At 48.2% G+C, this 13722-nt stretch overlaps 1 protein-coding gene across 1 annotated transcript in view; it reads left to right on the top strand.

The window, feature by feature from the left end:
- LOC126580941 (uncharacterized) overlaps positions 1-13722 on the top strand; it is a 14689-nt gene continuing 967 nt past the window's right edge. The window contains exons 1-9 of the mRNA XM_050244295.1: positions 1-1260; positions 3655-3773; positions 4164-4294; positions 4372-5251; positions 7378-7393; positions 9937-10043; positions 12236-12442; positions 12518-12806; positions 12877-13226. Of these exons, the coding sequence (XP_050100252.1) occupies positions 735-1260; positions 3655-3773; positions 4164-4294; positions 4372-5251; positions 7378-7393; positions 9937-10043; positions 12236-12442; positions 12518-12806; positions 12877-13226 (2625 nt within the window). The 5' untranslated portion in view covers positions 1-734. The remainder of the gene's footprint in view (positions 1261-3654; positions 3774-4163; positions 4295-4371; positions 5252-7377; positions 7394-9936; positions 10044-12235; positions 12443-12517; positions 12807-12876; positions 13227-13722) is intronic.

The following is a 13722-nucleotide window of genomic DNA, read 5'->3' on the forward strand; positions in this document are numbered from 1 at the left end:
AGCGCACAACGCCTCTAAGTCCACCGTATCCCCGTTGTGTTGTGCGCACCGTGGTGTGGTGCTGCGTGTCGCCTCAGTGCCTACCGTGCCACCGATATCGCGAATATTTTCCATCCGCCAGCTTCGGTGCGCCGCAACAGTGACAACCACCCACTGTTGTTGTTGGAACACATCGTTCACCCTTGGCGCTGCAGGCAGTAAAGGGGATGGTGGTGGTGCTACTGACGGCCTGCTACGTCGTCACTTTCTACGCCGCCTACGACTCGTTTAATTAGAGGAAAATTCCTAATGATGTGCCGCGGCCGGGCTACTGTTGTTGATGTTGTCGTGGCTGTGCTGTGCCCGGCGGCTGAGAGGACGACGACGACGAAGACGGTCGGCTGATTAATCTTCCGCCGGATTAATCATGTGCCTGTGTGTTTGTGTACGTCTGTGTGGGTGATTGTACACCAGCCACCAGCCAGTGGTCGCATGTGTAACCGCGCGCGGGTGTCCTTGTGAATCCCAGGGAATAAGTCGTTGGTGTTGTTGGGGACAGTAATTCAATTATCTGACTCTATAGCAACACGCGCCGCGCATTCCGCAACAAAATCGCGTGTAAAACCTAGGAACCAATGGTTGCTCCAATCAAAACCTGCTAGTGCAGCAGCCCAGGCAGCCCTTTAGTTTGCTAAGGTCGCCGTCGTTCACGTAGTAGTCGCTGCTTCGGAACTCCAGTGGAGGACGGGTGCAAGATGCTAGTGGAAACCATCGGCACCAGTGGCTTCATCCTGGACGATCGAAACATTATTGGCCACGGTGAAAGTGTAAGGAATGAGATTTTGCCCCAGTATGACATTCCGGTCGTAGCGGTGATGGATGGCGGCGGAAGTGAGGAAGCGGAGCATAAGTTACGGCGAGGCCAGCTCGCTTCCTTCCACGGCGGTGGCCTTTCCGTAGTGAATCCAACGTATCTGCTGATAACGGAAGGAGAAATTGGAGTGGAAGCAGCAGCAGCAGCAACACCACCACACCAGTCACCACCTAACACCCTCACCGGAAATGTGCCAGCCGCCATCGGCGGACCAAGTGCTTCTTCGGCGCAGCCACCAGCAGCCGCCAGTGCCTTCCAGCTGAGCACGGCCATCGTGAGCCTGGACGGATCACGGTCCGGTCGGCGGGCGCTCGAGGCCGGCGGTCCGTGCGAGACGCGCGTCGAATGTATTAACGGCGAGTTTCTGATCAACGAGGACGATTACTATCCGTACAACGACATAGCAGGTTAGGCACACGGGATGAAAGTTGCCGCAGCAACGCAAGGCACCACACGGGCAATGCCTTCTCCGATGACGCTATTGTTGACGTGGCCGTGCGCGCGCTCTAGTTGAGGTGATTTTTTTTTTTGCTGGTGCACTACCAAGCCCTTGGTGTTGGAGAATGTACCAGAACGGAAATGGCGTGTGTCTCTGTGTGCGCGTGTTTGGTAGAGGGTCACGTGGTGCTGTAGGTCCTTTTTTATGGACCTAGAGAGAGCATACGTGTGGGAAGAGGTCGTAGGCACGAGCACTGCCAGCTGCTGTGTGACGTAGAGTGAGACCGAACGATAGAGAGTAACGAGCGAAAGAGATAGAATGCCGGGACGGGTGTTCTCTTCAAGGATGCCGAGATGTTTTTGCTTGGTTTTGCATAAAAATTGTGTAAATTGTGCATTCCTTGCATGCCAAGGATACGTATGCTTTATCAGGCTTACCACTGCATCGCATCCCGTGCATGCCATGTCCGTTTGAAGTTGCAAAAAAATGCATCCCTTTTTTAATTCATCATGAACAATTTGCCTGAAGGAAATCCGACACATCCACAGCGTACTAGATGTGGAAAACGCGGATCATTAACGAGAGCCACACTAGGAGGAGTTGGTGGTTTTCAAAACATTTTCCACGTCCAGAATCCTTCCAGAAAGCACGAACTCCCGCAACTGGGAGGGGTCGGAACATTCCATTAGGCTCTCTCCGCATTCTGGCCACGCGGCTACGCTGATTGCCAAGGTCCCAGTTAGATACGGTCGATTGCACTTAGCAGCGCCAGTTCACTTAGGATACCGGTCTCAAATATAGGCCACCGTAGCACCACAATTTCAAATGATTCCGCGATTTTCCGTTCAAGCAGAATGGGCGCTTAGATTGTGCCAGTTTCTCATTCGACCATTCGGTGACAGAGGAAGCGTAGTAGCCGTTTTTGGAACGACGGCGTGTAACCTCCACAGAAGGTGAATGTTTCCAAGCAACGCACCTAATTCCCACTCACTTCTTTGTGTGAGGTCGAGGAAAATGGAATCGAATATACCCAAGCATGGCATGGCCGTAGTGCGTGACGTCGAATCCGCTTAATAATCCGTTGTTTTTCTCGCCATTTTCTCGCCGCTCTTGGCACTTTAACGTGTGGGCTTTCGACGTGCCCTGTTGTGTGCTGCATTTGCATTTTGCGTGGTAAGCCGGTGCAGCCAGACTCTGTTCTCCGCTGGCCGAATCTTCCTTTCTTTTCTTTTAATGACTGGCCGGGTGCCAAAAGTGCACCGAGATAATGATGGCAGGCCACCAGTCAGTGGTGGTGTGGTATCGTTGTGGGACGCCAGGCGGCGAGTTATTTATGGTTTCATTTTTCGGGATTGGCCAGTGGTTCGTGACGAAGGTCGTTTGGAAGCGACGAGCCACGTGAAACGTGGCCAAGCTTTAATCCGATTTATTGCACACCGTCGGTTGGTGCCATCCGCTCGGTAGAATGTGCATCCATATCTCCACTACAATGCCCGGCTAGTGGTTGGCCCCATGTCTTGAAGCGGCTCCCTTTTTGGTTCCAGTATTCCTGGTGTACGTGCTTGCGCCTTGTAGCAGCAGCGGCAGAGAATGATAACCCATTTGCTGGTCGCCCCGAGTGGCGAATCGTTGGCTGATGGGTCGTTGCGACGTTAGCTGAACTGCGCGATAGGAAAATGAGTTTTTTTTAATGCTATTTATAAAGTGAACTGGAGTAGAACTGGAGTAAACCTGCCCAATTGATAATGTTTTGACCTGGTTTGGGGTGCAATTTGATAGGCTTTCTGTAATGCGTGCTATCAAATCCATTTGTTTTTACTACTATACTATACCTGTCCTTAAGCTATGTTGAATAGACTAGTTGTAGCATTAAGAGCCTTGAAACTAAAAGAAAAACAAAATATAAGGCGATTCTTTTACTGGTTCTACTGGTATCTGTAGAACACTTTCTGAAAAATCTGAGACATGGTTATTCACGAAAATAACGAACGAACGAACGATAACGAAAAATCAAATCTGTGTTTGTTCGTTAATAGGACGAAAAAAGCAAGTTATCGCTAAATTGCTTATGGGAAAAAGGGAACACTATTTCGTAAAACGAATATTTTACTTTCTGACACAAAAATGATAAAGTAAAATCTCAGAAAAACAACTTGCAACACACTTCAACAAAACACAAATAGAAATGGTAACCATTTGCTGTATTTAATGTACTGAATTGTTCATGTTGGAGCAGGCCATGGTTTATAACGATGTCCACTTTGCCATTCGCATTGGCTTCATATGTTGTTTGAAGCATTATTAAGTTGTTTCGAAAAAATTAAAATGTTTTCAAACGTTTTCCTCCCCGCATTCACCACAGATGACCCTCACTTCAGTGATTTGGTGTACTCGGCGGAGATTGCAATCGATGGCGGCATTTACCCGGAGCGCATCTACCAGGGCAGTAGCGGTTCGTACTTCGTGAAAAACCCGGCAAACGTAAGTATGTGGGAGTATCCGAGGGCGGGGACGTGGCAAACTTTGCTGCGACTACAATGAGATTGCTCACACATTCCATGAAATTGTCATCCGGAAGCTTTGTCGTTGTTGACAACTGTGGAACGAACGTCCTGCAATGCAGCAAGAGCATAGAGTAAACGGTATACAAACGATTCCATTCGATTGATCCGGCTTAGATCGATCGTATCTGAGTTGACATCGATCGAATGATAGGGGAATTTCCTCTTTTATCGAGCATTTTAGAGGAAGTTTTGGTATGAATCGTACAGCCCCTGTAGAGGGTTGCTGGTGGCTTTGCTATGTTATCAATGATGCCGTATAATCTGATCGTGTTATCCGTTTTTTTTTGTTGTTGTTCAATTTCCACAGAAAGTGATTGCCGTGTTCAAACCGAAAGATGAGGAACCGTACGGTCGGCTTAACCCAAAGTGGACCAAATGGATGCACAAACTGTGCTGTCCTTGTTGTTTCGGGCGCGCATGTCTAATACCGAACCAAGGGTAAGTGCTTTCGGATTGTAGTACGATGGTCGTGACCCATCATCCGCTTATCTCGCTTTCAACCACTATCCTCGTAGATACCTCTCGGAAGCCGGAGCGAGCCTTGTGGACCAAAAGCTGAACCTTAACATCGTGCCAAAGACGCGCGTTGTTCGGTTGGTGTCGGAGACGTTCAACTATCCGCGGCTCGATCGGCAGAAGGCACGAATCAAGAAAACGATTAAGGAGCGTATTCCGGCGGCGCGCTTTAATCGAATGTCACTACCACCGAAGACGGGCTCGTTTCAACTGTTTGTCGATGGGTACAAGGATGCCGACTATTGGTTGCGACGCTTCGAGCAGGAACCGTTACCGGCACGGTTGGGCCAAAAATTTCAACTACAGTTCGAGCGGCTCGTCGTGCTCGACTACATCATCCGCAATACGGATCGAGGCAACGATAATTGGCTGATCAAGTACGATCAACCGACGATCCTACCGACGTCACCAACATCACCGAACGGTCTAACCAGCTCCAATGGTTTCGGTATGCAGAATGGTGGCAGCAATGGTTTCATGCCTCGCAGCAGTACCCGGCTGGAGATGACGGAACATACGGACTGGAATTTGGTGCAGCTCCCGGAGATTCGGATTGCGGCAATCGATAATGGGCTAGCGTTTCCGTTCAAGCATCCGGACTCGTGGCGCGCCTACCCGTACCACTGGGCCTGGCTGCCGCAAGCGAAGCAACCGTTCAGCCAGGACATCCGGGACCTGATACTGCCCTCGCTGTCCGATCTGAACTTTGTCGAGGAGCTGTGCAACGAGCTGTACGAGCTGTTCCGACAGGATAAGGGTTTCGACCGGGGCCTGTTCGAGCGGCAAATGTCTGTGATGCGTGGTCAGATACTGAATCTAACACAAGCTTTAAAAGACGGCAAGAGCCCGGTGCAGCTGGTTCAGATGCCGGCCGTCATCGTCGAGAGGTGGGTCCGCTTGCCTCCCGCTGACGACAGCTACGGTGGCAGCTTTTGACACTCGAGATACATGCATGCCTTCCCCTCTCTAGCCTGCACGAACATCCGTTTTACCGTTGCACCTAGCTTCTTTATATTCGGTGTTCTTATCCTACTACCTCTATCTTTTTACATTTCCATTTCTTTGTTTTTTTGTTAAGTTTTATTATTGCGATTAAAAAAAAACGAAAAAAAGAAACATTAAGAAAACACTGTAATAATTTTGCTGGTTTTCTTTTGCATCTTACGTTTGTTTTTGCTTGCTTCGAAATGATTTGGCGCTTACTGTTCTTATCCATTACGTCTATGGACTGTTTTGCTTTGCCAGTATTACCTTTTCAATGCATCCTTCTCACATAAAACATACCCCAATAGCCCCTAGATTGTATGATGCGCTTTCCCCAGCAATGATAACTGTTAAAAAAGAATTGAAGAATTGGCTGAAATTATAACCGAGACCAATCCCGTTGCCCACTTCTGTTTGCTTTCAGATCGAAAGGAAATCCGGGATCGTCGAGATTTTTCTCATTCCAGCAGCGCTTCCAAAACAAAAGTCCCTTCTTCTCATGGTGTTAGGAACTACCGCGAAGGGAAACGTGCAACCCAATCACTGGCGCTGTTACAACGGGGTAGAAATGGTCAGCTTTCAAACAACGACGGACCCCTGAGGGTGAGAAGGCACAGCGCAATCGTCGATGACATAGTTAGTGCGTTTCGTCAACCTTATCTCGTTGCTCACGGTGTAACTGTGTGCGAAAGACATGTAATTCAACAGACAACGAAAGTATGCGTTCGGTTGTCGATTGATGGCGCAGACAGGAGAACCAAACCACACGTGTTAGCTGGCCAGACAAACTGCGTGGCAGTCGACAGGATACTACTAGATAATTCAATGCTATCAGTGCAGCAGTAGTGTAAACCACACACGAACGCAAATATATATACAAGCACTCCATATATATACAGTAGTCTACGTATATATAAATTGAAACAAAAAAACTTAGGAATATTTAAGGCAAAATGAGCTCCACACACATACACACACTCATGCATACAGTTCATGTACGTATATAGCGTTAGTAACCAATGCAGAGGAACGAGAATTAGGAGATCTTCTTAAAACGTAGAAAGAGAGTCTAGTGAGCGAGCTGTCGAGGAAGGAATGATCTAAATCTCGTGATCGCAGTAACACGATCGTCGGGCCGGTGAATATGGGAGCAACATGGTAATTTATTTAGGAAAACAAACTAGCAACAGACAGCGAAAACTCTCCTACTGGCGCAAGGGATAACGGGCATCAGTTAAACAGGGTTTTGTGGTGTCCCTTCTCCGCTAAGCCTAAGAGGGGCAGTACATACGGTGGGAAGTTTTTAGGTGGCACCGAGGGAGTGCAGGATTGTCAAGTTTTCCTACGTTAGCGCTTAAGTAAAACGAACAACGTAACATAAACGGCGGTATAGTATCGGTTCAGTAAAATTGAGCCTTGTTGATCGCCTCCACACTAGTCCCCTATGTTAAAGACAAACACACAAACACACACTCGCGCGCGCATGTTTATGAATATTTCGGATCCCGCGAAGCGGTGCCTGCTACTCCGCGAAACTACTTCAGTGACAGCATAACGTGTCATACCAACGTGTCGATACAAGTCTCATGTTCTCCCACTAAGAGCTGGAGTTACTTTCGATTATTAATCATCATTCTAATCAGTTAATACAACAACCACACGCTGAAATACACCCACACACAACACTGGGTTCAGTTGCCACGTAAAGATCCTTAGCTTTTCTCAGTAACGGAACATAAAGTACCCACGACAAGAGTCAGGAACAACTGTGTGCTGAATAGTGAAAGAGATATGGTGAGCATGATGGTGAAGCCAAATCGTGAAACGCATGCTTTAGCGTTTAGGATAGTAGATAGTTACGAACACAAGGAAGGGAAGTAGAAGGCAATTCGGTGAGTGTCTCGCGGTGTGGTGAGGAACCTCTGTTATGATTTCCCAAAAAGAACTCGGTTTCGGATGTATTTCTAAAAAGAGAAAAGGAGTTTAGTGGCCACAATTGTGTATAGTGGCGGTTTGTAGAGGTTGTTCTATCGTTCTGTTATTTTCTCGCTTTTGTGTACAATTCTTCATTTTGTTTCTGTAATCTTTCTTGTAAAATATACTTCATGCTACTTATGAAACAGTTGCCTCCTTGTCTTAACGGTTGTGTTCCTCACGCCCTTCCCGAATCTAAATTGTAATGAATTAGTATGGAAAGAAACACATCTAGTATGCTGTCTTTGTTTCGACCCTTTCAGACCCAAGCAGACAAAGAGCGAACTGGTATCGGTTACGACAGGACGACGCCGGTCGCTAGATAAGTTAGAATTGATGAGTTTTCCTGTGCGTTCCTCAGGTTCAGTAGCTTTCAGGAGTTTAGATTCCCATAAAACTCTGTAGGGTAAGTAATTTGCTTAGAAAACTTTACTCGAGAAACCAGCCACTGTTTATTCTGTAACTCCTACCGTCCTGGATCTTTAGCCTGCAAGATAATGTGTGTTTGATCGATGTTCCTGTTTTGGGTAGTGGGTAAGGTTGGATGAACGGCGCCAAGCGGAATGTTTACACAGGAAGGGCCTAAGTTTGCGATCTCTTTTTGGCTTTCGGATGTTACACGACCCGGGACCCTCCATAACCGGGTTTTGGTTTGGGTACTGCAGGTGCCATCCCCAAACTGACCCAGAAAAAGGATTACAACTCCGTCGCATCCAGTGTCTGAGGACCACGAGCTTGTAAGGTATTTAAGGTACTAGTTGGTATATAGGCAGCCCTTTGAAATGGAATATTAAAACGACAAACGCCTCGTTACGTATTCCGTTTCACTCGCATTTCCCTATCCAAGTAGGAAACAGAAATGCGGTCCAATCGGTTTCTTAAGCCCCGCAGATAAACTCTTTGCAATGGGACGGCGTTGATAGCACTGATTAATAAAAAGTTGCCATTTATTTGGCACCTGCACGCTAGCAACAATTAGTTCCGTTGTATCTATTAGGTCACGGAATCCCCAGCCATGCCGCGACCCAATCCATAATGCACCGCAACAAAACGCTGGTAGAGTAGGCTGCACCATCCAAACACCATCAAACCGGAGCATAGCAACGGCTAGCTAACCAGAAACTGGGCCACAGTTTAAGCACGAAAAGTTAGTATTGGGAGTTGCCCCTGCACCCATTTTTCATTGGTAATTCCGGTGCCTGCCCTAACCTTGTCGCAAACCCATCAACTCACTCCGCCACCCGGCACTCCCGGAATGGGAGCTTCCTTAGGATGTGGAGGGATTCGGAATCGAATCGATTCGGCAAAGGATTCCTTCGATCACTTCTCATCGTATCCGGTAGTGAAAAGTGAAAAGAGGAAACTCTTTGTTTTCACATTCGTGGCAGCCGTAGCTTGTGCCGAGTTACAGTAGCGTAGCTCGAGTATCATTGGGTCTTAATATTCCTTTTTGGTATGCATTTTTGTGAGGGTCAACTCAACCGTAACGGAGGGAGGGCAGGACGCATAACCCATGGGTGCGGCCGGTTTCTCTTTTTTGGTGTTGGTGTTATCCCTTCACTCTCTCCGCAGGACGATCAAAGGACCACAGACACCCTCGCGACCAGGGTGCTAAAGGACCCCCTCCGTTGGACACATAAACTCCGTTACAAAAAATTTAAAAAAACGAACGGACGGCCGGCCGGAGTGTCTCGCGGTGCTCGTTAACATAAGAGAACGAGAGAGAGAGAGAGAGAGTGAGAGAGAGAATGAGGAGCATTATGTAAGGAGAAGCGAAAGGATCGCCGTTGCGCGTTGTCGAACGAAGCGATTCGGTCGACCACCCATCTTCCGGCCCGTTCGGTACGGATCGCGCTCCAGTTTCACTTCACTTCGGTCACTGAGGTCAGACAGTAGCAATCGTGGTGTTGGTCCGATAGTAGCATAGCTCGCGCGTGAGCCACATAGTGTGCGCTTTGGTGATGTGTGACCGTGGAGACTGGCGCTAGGTCTTTTGGGAAGGATCCACCCCGTCGAATGTGGAAGGTTCGTGCCGGTTGAGGTTGAGGATTCGGACGAATTAGCCACCAAACCAAAGGCACAGCTGGTCCGTAAGGGATCCGTAGCAGATGGTTGTGATAGAGTGAACTTTGTGGTAAACTACCGCAACTGGTCTCGAGGGGGAGCCGGAAACACGAATGAGAACAACATATTGCGCCACGTGCAATTAGCAAACCGGTGTTATCGCCTCCCTCCAACCGAGGACCAGGAGAAGTGTGCAGAAGCTAGAGCCATTTTCTATGCATAATTAGCATTAGATACTCTTCCTGGTTGTATCTACGGTGCCGATACGTTGTGCGCGATCTTTTTACAACCATTCACGCATGGTTTGACATTGGAAAGCATTGTATCTACGGCCATGGTTAATGCGAAAATGGCGTTAACAGTGTGTAAAAATCGTTTTGGAGCAACAACTCAGGCCTGTGATTGGAGAACTAGATGGTGATGTTCTTGGGTTACCGGCGTGGATATCCTGAAGTCGACTCGTATTAATTCAAGTGGACAAGGAAGGATTACAACTGAATTGGATAAATGCGACGCAAAAAACGCACAATTCCGAAACAAAGTAGCCTTGTTCACCGATGGCCAACTAACCCGCGTGCTTCTTGTCCGAATTTGGGACCGAAAAACGGAGCAGCTCATGAAATATTCGAATATTCCAGACCAACAAACCGTAAGCCTGGCCTACCTTAATCGCCAATCGATGGCTGAGTTTGGACCACGTGTGTGCTCATTAAAGCGTCTTGAAGGTTATGACCAACACGACGGCAACCGTACTGGCAACCTGTCGGCTTGCGGGTCTTTAAATAACTTCCAATTCCTACTACACCCTCGAACAGCACACAAAACCAATAAAACTATTATGAACTCTCCAGCCCATGGGGTTTGGGCTGGCTGGGGCACCGGGTTGAAAAGGGCACCCGTTTCCGGTCTGTTTTCGTGAGAGAGGTAGTGCTACAGACTGTATGCTATAGACAGCGTATAGCATGAATGAAAATGAATCAGAATATCATATTTTTACAACCATGGCACCTTCATTTACTTGCCCTTTAAGCTGTGCCCTAACGGCATCAATTTTTCAAAACCCTCGAATAGAAATAATGATTTTACCAACAGCTCTCAGAGGAATTATTCCAATTTCCGTCCATGCTGTAACCAGAAGTTAAGCTGCTGAGGTGCAGTTTTTTATGGCATTCTGGAATGAGCTTCTCGGTACAGTTGAAGAGATTCCTAATGGAATAATTTTGTGAAAAACATATTGCTATTTTCATTTTCAAATCTACAGTGATTATTCTACCGAAATCTACAGACAAAAAGGACACTGCAATGCATGTGCAGTACAAGCATTTCATGTGCACGTAATACGCCGTGGTATTGATCGATAACTTGTAATTGTAATTGATCATGATGAATTTAAAAACTGTATCCTATCATAATCATGTAAAAAAATAACTACTAACTATTGAACTAGTACATATTTTGAAACACTCAAAAACCTTGCCGATCGCCTAGCTGCCATATATCCTGACGAGAACTGATTAGTTTGAGGCATTTTGTAAACACTTTCGCCCTTGCTCGAGGAGCTTGACACCATTTTCCATCGACACTGGATGATATTGAAATTTCCGCTCCGTGCCATACCAGACAAGCGAAAAAGTGTGAATAAACTAACAAACAAAAAGAAGCAGGATCCCCGCCTCATGCCTCCAAAGCTGTGAGAGCCTGTCACCTGGCGGCAACACTATTGACCTGGAAAGCCGGTGCCCAGGTACTAAATTCAGGTCATGCACTACCCGCCACGGGCCAGCTTAGGGCGCACCCCATTATCATCGACATATACGACCATTCCACTCGTTCCACGCTACCAGCAGATACTTTGGGAGAAACGACGATTTCGATATACAATTTATGGTTTTCTCATTCTCAAACAAACGCAGTATGCGGCGCTACTTTTGCGATGGAGTACACTGAACTTCGATCGTAGTAGACTTACCGCGACGAAACCGCGCAAAGTGGTGCGATGTGGGATGGTAGTTCACTTTGGAACAATTAGGCTCCTGGAGTGGAGTAACATTTCGCCCCACAGTTAGAGCATTCCAAATTCTTTCGTTCCGGTGCTTCCGCTGCTCCGGTTGTGTGTTCCTAGACGAAGGTGTTTCCTGCTTTTTTGAAGCAAAAAAACTTCCTTTTGAAATTTGCCGCAAGATTGAGCGATGGAGTGTAGTGAGTCCGGGTAAGTGGTGGACACACAGTGTGGTGGGGTAGTAGTTTTCGCGCGTGATGTTTGATTGGAAATAACAGTTTTGAAGGTTATGGGGAGTGCACGCCCACCCCCTCCTCTCGTGGCCCGCCTCAATAGTTGGCCAATATCGGTCCGTATAAATAGGATTTATTGATTAAATATGCTGTGCATGCAGCAGAGCGCCCGATAAGCGTTTCGTGATAATGATTCAAAATCGTTTAATTCCGTAAAAAATCGTCCATCCTTCCTGTGCCGTGCCTTGTGTGACCTTCCTTCGCTAGCGCACCGTGTCACGTGGAACCATCAGCATCTGCAGCAGTAGTCGGTGGCGGGAACATTTGCGAGCAGGACGCTCCATCCGTCGTAGTCCATCCATGTGCGGTCGACGTGCCAACGGTCAACGAATCTTCCAACTGCTACAGTGCGGGGCCGTCGCAACCCGAAGTTCCGCATCCGATAATCGTTGACCAGGTGCTGACCGCTACCGGAACCAGCAACACCATGCCCCAGTGTTGTAACTGCGCCTGCGGCAGGCCAGGTTGTGCGCCCGTTAAACGTGTGGTAAGTAATTCCGGACGATCACTATTGAAGGACGACTATTCTAAACTTTCTTTCCATCGTAGCGCTATGTACAACCTCCGAAGCGTGAATCCTGCAAACCGGTCAGCACCTACAAGCCACCAGAGGTGCAGTTTGGGTGTGATAGCGTGTACAAAACATCCTTCCACACGGACCCACAACTAGTCGTCAATGCACGGCCATTACCGATTAAGCCACAATCACACCTGGCACCCCATCCAGGAACGTTGGAAAAGGACACGGTCACAGCGGTAGGAGGAAATCAACCCGAGGGGGATTTCGGTACAAGCATTAACATGTGTTTTTTGCGTGTGTCCTTTTTGTAGCTCTCCTACCCTGGTTATCAGCACAGTGAACGGGTACAACCGATCGTTCCGACGGCTAATCAGCTCATACAGCCGGGCCCTCTGCAGGAGATGACGACTACGCGCCACGACTATGTTCCCAAGGCGACACCGAAGCGATACAAAATTGTGCCAAGCGGACACATGCACGTGCACAGTGCACCGTTCGAGAAGCAGACGGTTAACAAACTCTCGTACAGCTGCCCCAACATGGTGGACTTCGAACCGGCACGGTCCTGCAAACCGATCCGCCAGTACGAGCGGTCCGAGAGTGAGTTCCGAGTAGGTTGATGGATAATGGATGGACATTAATAAAATGATACTTTCTCTCCTCCTCACAGTTCCGATGGAATCAGAAACGACCAGCAAGCTCAGTTACGGCCCCGTTTGCCCGGCACCGAAGGAAGCAATGCCTTGGGCGCGGCGTGGCAGTTTCCACCCACCAACGGTGGCCATCAGCTGCGATACGACATACAAGAAGAGCTACATCCCGAGCGGTGCCACCGATCGGCCCAAGCCAGTGCTGCCTTACAACAATCTCGCCGTACCCGCCGGTTCGGGATTCGAATCGAGCACGGTGTACAAAGAGAGCTACCACAGTGCCGCTTGTGGCGGACGGCCACCAGCGATTCGGCCCCAGTGTCACCTACAGATAGCTGACCAACGGTTGGAAGATGACACGGTTTACAAGGTACTGCCTAGCTACGTTGTGGATCATTCCCATTTTTTCTGACGGCACAACCGATGCGGCGAGGATCGGGGATGGGTGCGACAATAACACCCGGCTTATCAGTACTGTTCGCGATCGTAGGTGTAGCTTGTTGTAGGACTACCATGCCTTCCCATATATATCCTCCAGACCACTGGACTCACATAATTTGAATTCACACAAGTAAAGCGCGTTTAGACGAGTCCACTGATTGACCGACCAACGCGACGGTGAAGGGATGAAGGTAATTCCTAGCTTTGCGCATACGTAGCTCCCTACATTCGCTGTCCGCAAGTCATTGATAGGCATCGAACGCACCAGAGAAACCACCAGCAGTGGCAAGAAAGGTGTAAATACACGTGTTCCCCCGTACATCCCGTACCTAGCGCACCGACCGTCATGCATGCCGTTTAGAAAAGAGTGATTGCGGGATCGCCGGCGTTTTTTTAATGAAAAGCTTTCCTTTCCCATCCATTTC

Source organism: Anopheles aquasalis, chromosome 2, assembly GCF_943734665.1.
Source record: "Anopheles aquasalis chromosome 2, idAnoAquaMG_Q_19, whole genome shotgun sequence".
Classification (NCBI taxonomy): domain Eukaryota; kingdom Metazoa; phylum Arthropoda; class Insecta; order Diptera; family Culicidae; genus Anopheles; species Anopheles aquasalis.